This window comes from Battus philenor, unplaced genomic scaffold, assembly GCF_028537555.1.
Source record: "Battus philenor isolate CCGP_79_NKW_IND1 unplaced genomic scaffold, ilBatPhil1.0.hap1 SCAF_20, whole genome shotgun sequence".
In the NCBI taxonomy this organism is placed as follows: Eukaryota; Metazoa; Arthropoda; class Insecta; order Lepidoptera; family Papilionidae; genus Battus; species Battus philenor.
The window spans coordinates 8315346-8332754 of record NW_027181683.1 but is presented as its reverse complement, the minus strand read 5'-3'; the positions used below and the strand labels follow the sequence as shown (position 1 = coordinate 8332754).

The 17409-nt window shown below is 34.1% G+C and overlaps 1 protein-coding gene across 1 annotated transcript in view; it reads right to left on the bottom strand.

Moving 5' to 3' along the window:
• Window positions 1-17409, bottom strand: part of Pdk (pyruvate dehydrogenase kinase) — a 43445-nt gene that overhangs the window by 6787 nt on the left and 19249 nt on the right. Inside the window, exons 2-6 of the mRNA XM_068765678.1 lie at window positions 13273-13330; window positions 6960-7109; window positions 5977-6161; window positions 4846-5040; window positions 3663-3829 (exon numbers count right to left, since the gene is read on the bottom strand). Of these exons, the coding sequence (XP_068621779.1) occupies window positions 3663-3829; window positions 4846-5040; window positions 5977-6161; window positions 6960-7109; window positions 13273-13330 (755 nt within the window). The remainder of the gene's footprint in view (window positions 1-3662; window positions 3830-4845; window positions 5041-5976; window positions 6162-6959; window positions 7110-13272; window positions 13331-17409) is intronic.

Sequence of the window (17409 nt, the reverse complement as noted above, 5' to 3'; positions counted from 1 at the left end):
GCAATTGTTTTAAATAGTTGCGTTGCATTTTAAGAGGTATTTTTTTTAAATTATCGAATTTCTTATTTAGATTCACTAATTTTGATAGAATCTAAAACAGATGTATAGTAACATAATTTTATGACTAGTAACCTATTTTCTTTTAACGTTTCTAATTACATCAAAATCAGTTAGATACAAAGAGTACAACCAAAGAGATTTTATAGAAAGTATATGTATACTATTCGCAAAAAAAAATTTTGCCCCAACTATAATTTAAAGACTATGCTGCGTGAAAACTGTTTTCGGTCTTTATTCGAAACAATGCAAACAGATGTAAGTGTACCACTCTATTGTTTTCTTGTTTTCAAAAACAATCGTTCCATAACAGCCTGTTCGACCGGACAAGATCATCGTTTTTCCCAGGCTTTTTACGCTCTTAATTTTTGTAGAAAACTTCTGAAGGAAACACCTAATGTGAAGATTGTCTATTGTTTTCAGAATCTTAACAATAAATCAATGTTTCGTTTTAAGCTTCGGTCAATACATCCATCTAGCACAACTCGTCGTAATATCTATATGATCGTTCAAAATATTCTTAATTTAATCCAGTTCAATGGCCAGGCTTGTCTAAATGTGCTGGTAGGTTGTTCGCTCAACAGAAGACAAACAATTTCATTAGTCACTGTTGAAAGACGTCTCTGACACGTTGGAAGTCGTAAAACCAGTTATTAACAGTGGAACAAGATGTACGTTCATCACCATTAGCTAACAGAAGTCTAATGTGATTATTATTATGAAACCGCATCGAATATCGTAAAAAATAATACAACGGAACTGTGGACGTATTAAACCCATTACGATGCTGAAACTTATGCTTATTTCTAATTAGTCGTCGATTTGTAAAAATACAAAAAATAAAAATTAATAAACAATTATTAGTGAGTTCTATTTTCGATTTTAAAGATTATAAATTACATATGAAAAAAGTTATTTTTAATATTATTATTAAAATTGGCAATACTAAAAACTTACAGTGTCACCAACGAATTTGTATCTTTAGTTACCTAAGACAGGAAATTTTTCATATCGAATTTAAATGTGCGCAAGTTACACATATCTCAATATAATAGAAAAAAGTACGGAAAACATATATAAATGATGACACTCGATCATAAACAAGTCACTTCCTAGGAAAACGACAAACGACGTAACTTATTATCGTGTATGTTTAGCGCGATATTAACAATACAGATAAACAAGTTTAAACTTAACTAAAACGTTTCGAATTTAAATGTTCCTCTACATTATATATTGACTTGTCTGTTTCCAATCACCGTGTATAAAGTGATCACTCCTGAAATAATTTTCTATTGAATTGCGACAAGCTAATTACTTCTGAGACTAAACAGTCTGCAGGGACAGATAGTAAACAATATTAAATTTTAATATATCCGTATTTTGAAAACGCTTTCCCTTACTTAAGTTAATTATTTCTTTAGCTATTGATTTTTCGATATGGTCTACCGTGTATTAGTTGACATCAAATGATCTATACACTCATTTAAGGCTTTTATAAATAACCAATCTCCCTGTATAATTGCCAATTAGACCACATTTGAGCTTTCTTGGTTAGGGCCATTTTATTAGGTATTCAACTGCTGCCAAACTCTTCATCAAGCCAAGTATATTCGAAAATTTTAGGTTATTACATTTAGAAAATTAACAAATTAATATGTATGAAAATGTATTTTCCCCAGGTGGTGTGATATATACAATGTGAATACCGGAATTAAAAACAAAATTTGTATACCTCAGACTTGACATCATAGAATTACGGTAAGGCGATATCGCAGATAATGTTAAACTATAGCTAGATTAAAAAAAATAGAAAACGTTTATTTCCGACTCTGTAAATAACTTCATAGATAGCACAGCTTGTGAATGATTTGTTTACCACCGGACTATTTCTTTATAAATTAAATAAGTCATATTATATTTTCCAAAAATACAGTAACGACGGCCAGAATATCTAATTCCATCGGATTGAATTCCATGAACGAGCCAGTCGGGGTTGACGGCGACACATCAAAAAGGTGCAGGTGGGGTAATAATGCAATAGTTATACGGACCCTATTGTGTGTCTCTCGCTTTATAATACTTTTCACTTCATTTGGCAATGAAATAGTGTACAGACTACAAAAGAGGCTCTAAGGCCGCTCTATTGTTTATTTACTTCACCTCCCCAATCAGTTTCGAACCGTTACCTGCCTGCGGTATTTAAAGACGGGGCTCGATGAAGGCTGAGTGGTTTTCGCTTATCATCTGAGCCGACAAAGAAGCCTTAGTCAACACATTAACATGGATTGAAAAGAGTTCGAGGCGTAAATACTACTTTGGTTCGTAGAGTTACAGTATAGTGTTCATGTATTTACGAAATTGTATGGGAATAGTCAGTATATGTTCGTGGCTATACATCTCGGTGCCGTGAATATATACATCTCTTGAGTACAAGTGGTATTTTAATTCGAGCGTCTCCCTGACACGTAACAATATTAAGATTCGCTAAGTTTCTTTTACAGAAAGTTCTTAGGTGTGAGGAATATCATACGAACGGAACAGACTCATCTTGACGTCAATAAGAGATGCAATAGTATATATGAATTTTGAACAAAATCAATTTCAAATATGATACAAAATGTAACGAGATTCTAATCAAAGACATTACAAAATAAATAACCTCGAGATATTAGTCTTAAACGATACCAATCAGAAGGTCGTGATGTAACCACGATGTTGAGGTGTGATATGGAATCGATATTCTCGCAATTTCTTACAATTTACAATACCATTAGCTGATTATTATGATCTACTAGCACGTCTTCGAACATATATAAAGTTTTCTTTATAACGAAGGAGACAAAGACTGTTGTTTCTTTTATAAACGCATTGTTGTATATTGTTAAAACGGCATTATAGTTTTATCTTGTGTGTCTTTAATTATATTTCAGAATTGACGGAAAGCTCACAATAATATCCTTGTTTATTATGAATAATATATTAACAAGCGATCTATTGTAGTTATTTTGTTATATTTCTTGGCTTCTTGTTTTATAATTATTTTAATTATTCTCATGCAGAAAGAAATCAAGTGTATACAAGGTGATAAGTTATACTTATAAAAGTTTTTTTTTTTAAAAAGAACTAAAGATATTGGTAACGTGTCCACACAAAGCTAAAAAGGTTTCAGAACTTTTTAATTTCATGTTACATTAATTGATTTCTTCTATTCGAGTGCGATATTCCTATAACTTCTGGCAGTAGATAGTGACAGATGGTGAACAATAATTAATTTTATTATGAAATAATCCGAATAAGAGACCCTTTTTCTTACTCTTTTATTATCATCATACTCTTATTTCTGATACCATTCATTCTTGGACCAGGCGTATCAAACATTACCAAGAACCAATCATTCGTTCATCAATCAATCATATATATACTAGCGGAGTAGTTTTAGTATTTCAATTTTAGATTATTGAAAGCATTCTAACTCGACATACAGTTTTGGAGTAAACTGTAAAGAATTATAAAAGTATCCGGAAATCGTTTTCTATTTTTTAATTGGTTTTAATCAACGTCAAAGTTACAAACGAAATAGATAAATTCATATTAAATCTCACCTTGACGGAAATGTCTTCTCTGCCATTAACCAAGTTGACTTGGATGGGAGGTGGCGCGCTTTCGTGGCTCTCCATGACAGCTCGCATTGCGTTTTTGAATAGCTCGAACAGCATATGATAGAGATGCGAAGGCACGTAAATAATAGGCATCGGTCGGTTGCTTACAACTGAAAAGATATTTTTTATTAAAAAAATTTATCTAACTTAACGTGCCATAAAGGATTCGAATAGCCCACACGAAATTGCTGTTAATTTTAAACAGTTTCATAAAAGTGATGTATTTTTTAATAGTACCGTGGTTACACAGTTCCGACAAGGTTACCGCCCTTTCACTAATTATTAATTATAAAACATGATTTTCGCGACCATGACAAATAAAAGTCACAAATGATTATTAATTATCAATGTGATAATAAGATACAACAAAAAGACAGAAAAAGCAGTAATAGTTTTTATTTATTATTATAAAAAGCTGTTTGTCTGGCATTTAATTTAGCTTTATTGATTTTATTCTTGCATCGGACTTTCACTGCTGCCTAAATAGGTTTCTGAGGGTTCGAGGCAGTGCGCAGAGGGCGCCTATTCTAAGACCTCTTTTAAGTTAGCTAAGCTCAAGGCGGGGATTAGGAAGCCACCAAGCACTTAGATCGCTTCGGTAGACACTCCCTTAAGTGACTAAACATCAAGGGCCACACGAGTAGACTTCGGCTTGAGTTGTCAGTCCTCGATAACACAGCATTTAGACACAAGGGCGCCTGAGAGAGCCGAACTTCGACTTGATCTGTTGCTCTTGCCTGGCTAATAACACTACTACCATTTAGAGAAGCATAACCGCTGGGAGAAGAAATGGTGAAAGAAACTCCAACAACCCTTCTATCCAGTGTGATGGGATTATAAAAACAAGCTCCAAGTCATTAAGCAGTAAGGTCCTTAGAGATGTAGACATGAAGCGTCACTCAAAAGGCGTTAAGCATTCCGATACATAAATGCCCGAGGGGGTTGAACTTCAGCTCGATATATTTATATAAGGATTCCTGTGTAGAAATTCTGTTCAAGAACTTTATTCATTGCGCTACGGAACCAGAATATAAAGCAAAAATTGTCGTATCGCACTTACCTAACATTGTCATGATTACCTTAACTACACATAAACTTTATGGTTAAAAATTATACATTTTCTTACCGCCATCCTGCAATAATTCAAGGTCAGGTGATGCCAAGTAATAGCGGTCGCAGAGGAAACGCGCGTTCTCGTAAGCGTCGCGTACAACAGCCGCGACATCGCACGCCGGGTCAATGGAGCCAATGTGACGACCGCCGCAACCCATACCGTTCACTGACGCTTGTTTACCACCGATCTGCTCTCCGAACAAAAGCGCTAAATAATAAAAACAACATGTTAGTCATTCGGTCGTCGCTCTGGAACAATAAGGCATAGAAATTTTAAATTTCGAAGGAATATTACTTTCGCCGTGTAGAGGTCAGTTAAGAACGCATAAAAATGTCTATATTAGCTAAGTCAAACCAAAAGGTCTCTTCTCACGTGTTCAATTAACTAACAACAAGAATGTTTACTAATGTTTCCTCCTACTGTTTCACTTCCTGTATTGCATGTCCTTAATGTATAATTTATTCTTTGTAGTTATTTTTGCACTCGTTGCGAATGCAGCGGATATCTCAAGTAGAAACTTCCGTAAATATAAAATTATCTACGCTGAATCTAAAACCATGATTGTATACACGTGTTATTTACAGTGACGATTGGTAATATGTGTTTTTGTTGTCATTTTCTATCAATTTATAAATAGTTGATGTTATCCAAAAATAAATGGTTTATATATAAAAAAAGAAAAAAAGTTTTCTAAATTCGAATTACTACATTTTTAAAATGATTATTGTTTACTATCTGTCCCTGCAGACTTTGTACTGGCCGAAGTTATTGCCCTTTCACATTCTAATAGAAAAAAAAAATAATATTACATATCGCCGAGTTATAATTTTATTGATTGGATATAAAGCTTTTATTATTAACTGATTCGAATCATCCAGTATATTGTGGAGATCTTAGAATGACGAATGTGTTTATATTATATTCCTTTAACTTGACTTTGCGTTACACTAACTTGGATTTGCGGACGATGACAAGAGCATTTTAGAGGACAAGCAAAGGTTCATTGGCATTTATAAACTAAAATATTTAACCTAATTTATGTATCTAAACATATTTTTAAAATGCTTGTCAGTCTCTGTTACGTCCATGTCCCTTATAAAATTCATAGTTGTAATCATAATCTATATAGGATGCAATACTTACTATGTTGATTGATAAGCATTCGTATCGATATTCGACTCATATAAAATCGATCCAAGAAGTACTGGATCGAGTTTTCAGTTCCGGGATCGACCTCGTGTGATTCCTTCAGCTCTAGTACGCCCTGTGCCATTGTTTGGACGACGTCGGCATGGCGGTTACGAATATGCACCAGTCTTTCGCAGAATCTGTCGAGAAAAAGTTTATTAATATTGATAAAGGAAAAAGATAATAAAATTTATTATATAGGTGAATCTATACTTTCTAATCTAACGAGATATTTAAAGTTGACAACCAAATAAACCGGTAGGCAAAATTTGCGCACGTCATCTGGTATAAGATGATGGTACGTCTTAATATTCTAATAAATTTAGTTTCACTGTTGTGTGTTTAGAAGAGTTAAAAATTAAGAAGTTAATGTTTGGCGTAGATAAAACAACTATGTTCGTTATTTTATTTTTAACGCATATCTATACCGGTAAAATAATAATACAGTTATTCATGCCTGAAATATATTTGGGAAAACGACATTTAATTTTCGATCTTCTTACTACAATATTTGATCGTAATTTACTTGTGCGCTTATGCATATTTTTTACTTTGGGTACGTGGTTTCTCTTTGGACCTCATTGGCAAGATCACGGTCGGTCAACGTGCCATGGAAAGGGCTATGTTCGGGATTCTCTACGAGAAGAAATCAGGAATGAGGAGATTCGTACACGATCGGAAGTAACAGGCATAGTCCAGCGGATTGGCAAGTTGAAGTAGCAAAGAGTGAAGCAAGCCCCTGCAAGGTGGTGACACATCAACGTCATCTTCCGCCGACCTGGTTAAGGTCCTGTTGGAAAATTTATAAAGGAGGCGTATTTCCAGCAGTGGACGTTCTATCGCTGAAATAATGATGGTGATGATGATCAAAGACTTCACACGATATTGATAAAAATAATAACGCTGGCAATTACCATGTATTTATAAAAGTTACTCACTCGCCCAAAATCGGAGGTTCCGGTTCCATCTTCTCGAACTGAATGATTTCTTCGAAAGATCGTTCGTACCATTGGTTCACCATTCCCACAGATGGCATCCGCAGTAAGTTCTCCGGTAATAATGCTATCTCCTTCATAATATTCGCAAGCCTGCAAAAACAAATCACAGATTATTAACTACGCAGACAATAGGTCTAATAGAAACAGGTTGTTTTTTTCGCAAACTCTACACAAAGGTTTAAAGTGGCTAGTTTAGACCTTGACATAATTTCGAAATTACATCGAACTCAGTTCAATTCGCGTTCCAGTTGGGCGACTTTTATCCTTATGACTACTTATAAACATCCGAACCGGTTTAGATAATTACTGTTTCTTAATGTTGCTGTTACTAATTTTTAATTAATTCAAATTTATTAATAACTGGCCTGACGCGACAGAATTGGAACGATAAATGTAATCAGCTAAAAAATAATTAATTAAAAGTACTTCAGAGCAATAATTTTGTTAATTATCTTAATAATGAACAACGATTACTTTTAATGTACTGAAACTTGCGACTCGTAGGTAGGTTCTGCTCCTGGGATACAATCTTATACAATTCACATTATGTACATAAATTTTATAAGATTGCCACTGCTCAAAAACAAATTCTTAGAGGATAAGCGGCAGCTTTCTCTGCGTACCATAATACCACACTCGATCGCCAATCCACCTGCCAAGTGTGGCTGTTATGGTATATCGCCCTATAGATATCATTGGGAGAGGCCTGGGCCTTGCAGTAGGCATCTTATGGGCTGAAACGACGACGACATTCTAACACGCTTATGTTGATTTTTTAATAATTTACACAGAATAGTTATAAGAATGCGGTGCGAATAACATCACATACGGACTGCATCCGTAGTGAGGAACTTCAGAACTTTTCTTGTTTTTATTTTACTCTGTAGTTTGTGCCGGAAAAGAAGTATACTATTTTCAAAATTCTATGCAGTTATTAATTTTATCTGTTCATAAGAAACTTTCTTCTGTCTTAAATTTGTTATGATCGAAAAAAATAGTGAAATACTTGCATCATATATAACACATTCCGCTAAACAGCGGCGATAAAAGGTTTACTACGATTGTAACCTAATTAGTAACTAGTATCTCTGGACAATATAGAGCGTATGTAGACAATGACTATTTACTTATTCGTTTGACAGTATGTGGTTAGCCGTAATAAATTACTTTTGAAAATAATTTAAAAAAACACATATTGTGCTTTGAAGAATATATATTATTTAAACAAAGAAGGGATTTAATTTTTTTAAAATTATATCGTGTCCCTTAGATATTTAAGAACGTTTTTCCAAAAGACAAGTTTTTAAAAAATACGTCTGCGAGTCGCTGTTGGCACCACCGCTATCCAATGTTTTGCTTTAATTCAGTAATCGTTTACGAGGTTACAAGAGACTGCATAAAAAATATTCATAAAGCGACAAATCTGGAGTTCGTAGTGCCTTTTAATGTCACCCCTTCACGTCTTTCGTATGACCTCTATGCTGCCTATGTGACAAGGGGGTAAACTTCTAAGAAACGCGCGACCGTAAGACGCCCTTTCGTTTGCTCGAAGCTGTCCTATTTAAAAAAAAAAAAAGAATTTTTTAGGGCACCACATTTATACTCTATAGCATTTAAAGTATTGTCCGCTTGTCGATGTGTAATGCATGATCGGGTTTTAAATTATACCGTTAATAACTAATCAATGTTTAAGTAACTCATTTATTTATAACCTTTAAGATAACATTTTAAATAAACCTACTACAGTAAATACTAAAATAGCATGTAATATTTACATAGATGTCTACTATACTGGTGTATGCTTTGAATTATTTATTTACGCAATTAACGTGGATACCTTCTGTCGTTAAAGGTTAATAGGAACATTGTTTTATTTTTAATTTTATGTGCGTTAAAGTAATGCTTTTATATTATAATAAATAAGGATCATCAATGCCATGTGAATTGATGACCTTTGATTGTTTTCAAAGATAAAAATCAGAAGTTTAAGTATCAGTACAAACTGAGTAAACACTGCATCGTTCCCGATAATCTAAGCCTTGACGGGTCTTCAAACATTGAAGGATAGATTATATCGCACTCGACGTCAATGTGTTTATTTATGTTTGCGATTGGGTATTGCGTTTCGAACTGTGTGACGAACTTGTAGATATGCACCTTATGTTATACTGCTACCAAACAACAGAGCACCTTATGTTATACTGCTACCAAAACCGCTATATCGCGCCTTAGACATGCGCGCGGCGCGACGGGCGAGCCATCGGCAGCTCCGTTCCATCAAATCACCGTCAAGGTTCGCGTGAGCGGCCATACCCTTTTTCCTCAGCCCTACCGCGCAGTCCTAATGCGCGGGATATCGTTCTCGGTAGCACACCAACGGCCTTAATTTCTCTAGTATTCAAATAATTCGATAATAGCAATCCATCGAGCAGACAACTATGAGTCAATGTGATAAACGCGTCAGTAAAGCGCCAGCTGTAGCCCCTTTTCGTGGGTCTTTGGCCCTTGCACCCCTGTCACAATACATTGACAGTTCTTTAAAGCTCGGCGATTTTTTAATCCGGTGAAATAAGTAAGGTGACAAAGTAAGTCTCGTGTTAAGTTTAACGATTTAAGCTAGGCGCTTTCAGTGCTTTATAAAGTCGGCATTTGCAGTTAATATATTTCTTAAAATACCCATAATACAGAATTAAACGAATAAAACGTGAAAAATTGAATAGAAAATGAAAAGCTCCAGATATTGAATTCTATCGTTCCGACAACTAAATTTATATGCATACATATCTACGTATAATGCGTAAAAAAATTAAAGTCATATAGAACCAATAATTTAAAAATGTCGAATATATTTGTAAATCGATAAGATTGTGCTAAAGATTAAAAAGATTAACATACTACGTTCAATATGCATTTATTTTGACATTGGTGTGTAATATTTTAAGTATTAAACACCAATCATATATCAAAAATCAAGATGATATATGTTTTTGTAATTATTGCCTAAAAACGTTTGCGGTGACACTTAAACCTGTTCCCAGTAAAAGTTATTGCTTAGTCATTTGCCAAACTGAGTGTATCCACCCATGCGAACACGATACTTCGCACGTCCACATAAATCGGATTCCTTGTACTCGTTTATCTCTTGCCTAATGACCTTAGCGATACGTAAAGATCTAGACCGAGTCGAAGATGTGTCTTTCTCATTTGAATCCTGCCACTCGAAGGTGGATATTTATAACTTTCTTCTGATCACCGAGCCACTTATTTGTATTTAAAACTCATGAGTGACACCCTAGCTTTCTCTCAACTGCCATTTGAACCACCTTCAGTTTATTCACGATTTCTTTTCTGACTTCTTTGCTGCGTTCAGTGCTGACTGTCACAGAACGGTTCTCCTTGAAGTCTAATTTTGAGAACACTGACCCGGCTTCTCATTGCTAGATAGGCTAGCTTAGCTATTACAATATCATACAGTAAAACAATATAAGTATTTTTTTTATCTTATCGTAATGCATCTGCGTCTTTGACCGGGGATGTGGTTTTTATTTATATTATACATATTACCTTCAGTTCAATCTACGTATGTATTTTATCGCTTATTTGTTTCATTGAGACCGCGCAAATACTACATACAGTTTCCTCGACATAATTGAACAGATCTCAATATAACTGGTCCTAGCCAGATAGGAACGTATGGTCGTGCATGAACAATAAAACTATTTTTTTTATTCATTTGCTCTATAATATCTAAGTGATAACATTAGTTACACACATCAATTTAAGCTTCATTACGTTAGGAATAGCTAATTGAATGAAGTGGATTTTTTTTTCAATAATATATGCGATTTTAAGTAATTGAGTCAGGTCATCAGGTGCGACTATTTAAAATTCAGTTTATTTCAATATTAAAATTAATAATTGATTATAATCTCTGCAGATTTTACACTGCCAGAAGTTATTGACCTGACGCATTTGAGTAGAAAAAAATGTAATAATGTAAAATGTAATATATTTTATATACGAAGATTGGAAATAGATTTAAAGCTTTTTGTTGACAATTTAGCTGTACATTAACCTATTTGCACTTCTAACCGATCATTCTGCACATATATAAGCGTAATCAAAAATTACAGATCGATTGAAGTGATACTGGTAATTACCCCACCACACACGTGACACTGTAACGAGTATGAAAACAATATAATCTCTTTATTCAGAAGGTGAACTACAAGTATGTTTACATTTGTACTTGGCTCAAGTAACAAAATACGCAGAGCCCAACCGAAGGCCGTTTGGTAATCGATAGCTTAACTATACACTATCAAGACAGCGAAGACTACAGACCTGTTTCAATCGCACTATATTTCTTTTAAGCAAATTCAAACGTCATGTTCAGGTCAATGGCATGAAGGAAATAAAAGCAATAACTTATAAAGAGCTACGTAGATTTTGAGTCTTATTTTTTTGACCTATCTCTCGCTGCTGCTCTAATGAAATTTAAAGATACCATGGGCTTGAGGCTGCAGGGTGCAGAGGGTACCTAGCCCAAGACCTCTTTTAAGTTAACGAATCCCGTAGGCTCTCGGGTTAGCCTCGGCACAAGTCGTTACAAACTACTATTTTACCGGATTGGGAAGCCCAACGCAAGGCCCCTACCCAAATATTACCACTATGAACATTCTTGTCTATGTCGTCAGTTGTTATTAAAATGGAGAGTAATATTGAAAAATGGTGGAGACATACCTCGTAAATCTAGGCATTATTGTCAGAGTGATACATGCGTTATATATGCGTTTTGAGAAACGCTCTGCAAAAGAGTGACATTTCAAAAAAAATGACGCATATAAATTTTTATTATTGAGTTCCATTAAATAATTCAAAGTGACAAATAGTTTACATAAATAACTTTTAGACATAATTTTGCTGCAATTTTATTTGTTATTACTTATACGACTTAAGAGATTTAAGACAGCAGAGCTGAATGATCTTAGCTTATATTTCTTCACAGTAACTAAATTCTCGGGAACCTCGACAGCGGCCGCTAAAATAGTTATTCCACTGTGTTGCAGCAGTGCTAAGTACTTGGAACGTTTAGTCGGAGGGCCGATAGAGTAAATACTCCCTTGCGTCCAGTTTAGTGTCAATAGTTTAGCGTTGAGGATTCCTATTCGAGAATACCCTAAAGGCTGAACCACAGGTCAATTCGTTGTTACTATCGAATTATCGCTTCATCTCTTATAATTAAGTAGCAAAACGTTAGCGTTCGTTAAATTTTATTCGACTTAGTTTTTTTTTATTCAATGATAGCTCATGTTGTTAAAAATCTAATGGTATATGAACGTCGCAAGGATAATAATCAAAACTCATCATTACTTTAGCCAGAAGACATACGCGCCCTAGAAGTCCTCTCCTGGACGCTTCCTCGATAAATTCACATTAAGACTGGTTGGAAGCAGCCTGCTATCCAGTGTCTACTTTGACATGGTCGTCTGTCCGTCTTATGGGTGGACAGTCCTACGATGCGTTTGAAGGTCCGTGGTCTCCATTTCAGAAGCTTAAAGCCCCAGTAGCCCTCTATTCTGCGCGCCACTTTAAATTGTCTAGAAATCCCTAGCATAGCCGTCACCATGACTTCTTGAGTGACTGTGTACTTGCCAATAAGACCCGGGACGAGTTAGACCACGTTTTACGCCTAAAATTACTTAATATCGATTTTATTTTTTCTTTTCCAATCTCTTTATAAAAACACAAATATTAAGATAATATTAAACTAATTTATTATTAATTAGTAGTGTGAGGCAAGGGTTTCAGGTTTTAACGAGTTTGGTTATTTATAACATTATTAAAATAAGTTTTGATACAAGTAAATTTTGATACCATTTTAATAAAATACATTATTAAAATGGTATCAAAACTATTATTCCTAAATTTCGCATCAATCTGCAATCAAAGAAAAAAACTTTTTAAACAAGTTATGACAAAATAAATAATACGCCAATTAGTACCTGCAAGTACCTAATAAATAAATACTTGCGATAGACTGATTTAAATAAAATCAAAATTGATCTGCATTTATTACAGATTATTTAGTGTCGGGATACAAACAGAAGTACAGTAAGTAGGTAAGTCTTATCTTAAACGACTTCATAAACCCGGTAGTCTTTGCGACAGCATTGAACATTGACCTACAAGACCTTGCGCTCCTGGCCAACTGCCAACACTCAAAACGGTAATATGACAAATAAATATTAACCTCACTGGGAGCTCCTTCCTCAAGAACAAAAATGATTTCCTCTCGCACGCGTTCAACCCTGAAACAAAAATATGTGTCATTACCATGGTTCTGTTTATACTAACAACATAGGGTTACTATAAATGACATAATTATTTCTGAAACCATTTATTGACATTACGAAGATAATAGAAGATAAAACCATCAGGAGTTTTCTTAATATTTTTGGTTTATACCTTAATTATATAGGATTGCCATTATTCAAAAACAAGTTTTCAGAGTATGCGCAGCAGCGTCCTCTGCTTGTTCCGTCCATGCGTGGCGATTATGGAATGTAGATATCATTGGGGAAGGCCTATGTCTTACAGAGAGAGAAAGGAAAATCCCGAAATCTTGAACTCTTCTTTAGAAGATTCAACATGGCAAGTGACCATTAAAACGAGAATCATGACGTCACACTCCTTAAAAAATGTTTCTGGGGTATATTATTCAATCACACTTTTATCCGACTGGAAAAATCAAAACTGCCCATATCTCGCAAATGAGTATATAAATCGATCAACACAGAGCTAATCATACGACTCGATGACTTAGAAAATCAGTGCCGAGGCATTGGATCGTCGCAATAATTGATATTCTATCTGCAGGACTCGCCAGCAACGAATGCTTAATGGATAAGGTTATTGGAGCGCAAAACTTTTCTATTAAGCTGCAAATAATGAGGCTATAAAACTTTTTTTTTTTATCTGCAACCAGATAGATTAGAGCATCTATTTAACGGGTGTGTTAACACTAGACAACGAAAGAAAGCTTTAATAGATAAAGTATTTGTTTATACTGTGTCAATATTTACAAAATTAAATATTAAACATAGGACAATAGTAATTTGGTGTGTTGTTTGTTAAGAACACAAATCTATCACTACTACACTCGAATGCTAAGCGCCAACAGAATACATAAACAAAGATCGAGTTGATTTTATAAAGTGGTAAAACTGGTTTAAAGTTTATAAATAAATTGCTAAACAAATTCAAGACCATTTCGACATATTTCTACAGCAAAAAAGATAAGAATTTGTTCTTAAAATAAAAAAACAGACAAGTGAATACTTTATTAATATGTATGTAAGTGATTTAAGAAAACAAAAAAAAAATAACTAGCAGTAAATAACAGAAAAAATAGCTAACATTTTCAGGGTTGCCATAAACCAACGTCAAGAAGAAATAGGGTGGCAAAGCAAAAAGCATATATGTTAAACATAAAAATATTAAAACAGATTAGTTGCAAAGTAAATTTTTATATATCTTTTTAATATATATGTATAACTCATATAGCAGATCAGTGCATATTAGTAATGATATGTACATTGTTGTTGTCTCAAACATCGGATAGAATACTGTAAGTGTAATGTTATTGTTATGTTATGATAATGAGGAAGTATTAAATGTGTTTGTGCGTTAATAAATAAAAAAAATATTTATTTTTGCTTTTTTCTAGCTAGACTTCGAGTTAACTTATTATTTATTAAACTTGTTAAATTTGTGTTAAATCATTCAATGACGATATACACATTCTTTAACATAAACTAAACATTTTACACTTCCTTTGATGGTATTATTAAACTGAGTTTAAAAACATCGCTAGAGGAAGTCGATCTCCGTAAATATAATAAACATGACGTATTATTAATATTTAACTCAGTGTATAAGAAAAACAAACAAATAGAGAGCAAAGTCCATCGCACGTCACATTAGAAAGCATCGGGCATGCGAATCGAGAGTGGACTTTGTACACCGGTTTCGCATATTTATAAACAAAGTCGGCCTTCACGTCTAGACAATTGCCAATAATATTTGCATACAAGCAATACTTTACGTTACAATCATTTACGAAAGAGCTTTAATAGAAGCCTTCTGAAAGACGAAGATTTCGTTGATATAGCAGACATACAACGTTTTTATTTAAAAAAATGCTGGCATTTAACAACGACTAGTATATTAGTGCCTTATTTATCTATCTATCAGCAATTCGGGTAAGATCTACATTTTAAAAAGAAATAAATGAAAAGGTAAAAAAGAGACGAGACCGTCTTCGCATTGAAAATGATTTATGGCTCATCAAACAATATGACATATTCATCATCCTGTCATCCGATAGGCGCCCACTGAACGGTATTTACATATATCTTATATATCTTTCACGTACGTACTAATTTTGGGCGGCAAGAGTTGACTCAGAGGCGATGTCCACTAAGACGGCTTTCAGAATCAGACAACTTATTAGAAATCTAATTTCTGTATCGACAGTTACGGCTTGGCATTCCATAAAGGAATAGTGAATTTTTTTTTTAAATTAGTACAACGTTCTTTCAAACGAACCATAAGTAAAAGAGACAGAAATTATTAGTAGGCCGTCTAGTAAAGAATTTTAAGGATGAGACTACATGCGAACACTTTTTAAAAAAAGATGTGCAAGTAACAATAAAAGTTTCCATTTATAGGTGGATCGACGACATAGTTAAGGAAGTTGCCAGACGCGGGCAAGCAGGACCGATCATCGTGACGATCTTTGAGGGTTTATCTATGCCAAGGAGAATAATCAGTCAATCATCATAATCGGTGGATGAAAAAGCAGCAATAACTTCTTAGTTCGTAGATTGTTTGTTAAAAGATAAAAAATGATTTCTAATGCTTTTTCTAATTAAATCAAGTACAACTGAAAGATACGGCGCACGTAATCATTAAAGATGTTTGACGTAAAGCCAAGCTCGCGTCTTCGTTGTTATGAATACTCCACTATATTTACGTATTTAGTTGCAAATATGAATTTAAAAATAAACGTTTATCACGCAACTACTAAACGTTAGCCAACATTGATTCTAGAACACTGTATGTTTATAAGTAAGGATTTAAAACCGGTAAAAGTCAATACGTTTGGATAAATTTTACTTGCAAATTAAAAAAAAAATAATGTAACATGAATACCAAAGCAAAAGAAATCATTGCATCGATACTTCACCTCGGTGTGAAAATAATCACAGGAGCTGTTATTTTGCTGAAAATATAGCACTTGATGGCCTTTGACATCTTATACACGAGGTCAAACCACAACGAATAACTAATATATAAGGAAAACGCAAGTTTATAGATAATCAAGTTTCTTCGAATAATGTGATATTTAATATTTGACGTACTTTTATTAACATGACTAAAGACTAGTAAATATTTGTCTGCAAGTAATGAGCTGACGACTGCGACCATATGAACCCTTTTCAAAGTAAATAAACAGTTACAATTTACATTACGTTGAACTCGTTAATTGACTTTCTACTATTAAGTTCATTGACTCTAAATAAATATTACTATTATATAGTTCAGTCTTTTGGTATTTTAAATTCATCAACGTCATAATATATGTAGTAGAACGTCCTCTGCCTGATAAAGCCATGTCCCCCACAAATATCTAGTAATGAAAATGACCAGCGTCCAGCGTGCAGCGTTTTAACGACATTAATAAGGTTATTATTACAAATTTTGGATGAAAGTTCTACGCTGCGCTTGCCGGTCCGAGGTTTACACTCCAAAGCCTTAAGACCCCAGCGGTCATCTTTTCTGCGCTCATATGGCTTGCGTTCTGCCACTTCATGTTGCCAATCCGAAGGGCTGTTTTGGTTTACCTTCGTTCGTCGCGTATATCTCCTCATATCTGATGAAATCCCGAACGTAGCTCTACATGGCTCATTGAGCGTCTGTGAGCTTGCCAATGGGGCCTGAAGTATTAAACCAGGCATCTGTGCCCTGAGTCATCACGTAACAAACATTGGTCGTAGACGTACGTTTTAAACCGTTGAGGTTAAAAATTAAAAATATTAAAATACGTACAAAAGTATAAAACACATAAAAGTTAATCAAGGTTGTTTACTTACAATGAATAGATACCACAATATTAGAATCCTATAGCCATAAGTAACTTTATTATAATACAGCTCATAATATTACCTGTCTTTTTCATTTGCTTATAAAATTGGAGTTAAAAGGAACTTTATTAATTGTCCAAAGAATAAATTATACCTTCATTATCACACAATCATTAATGCTTATGCGTTATTCAGTACAAATTGTGCCAGACCTACTAACTGTATTGATTTGAAAAACATAC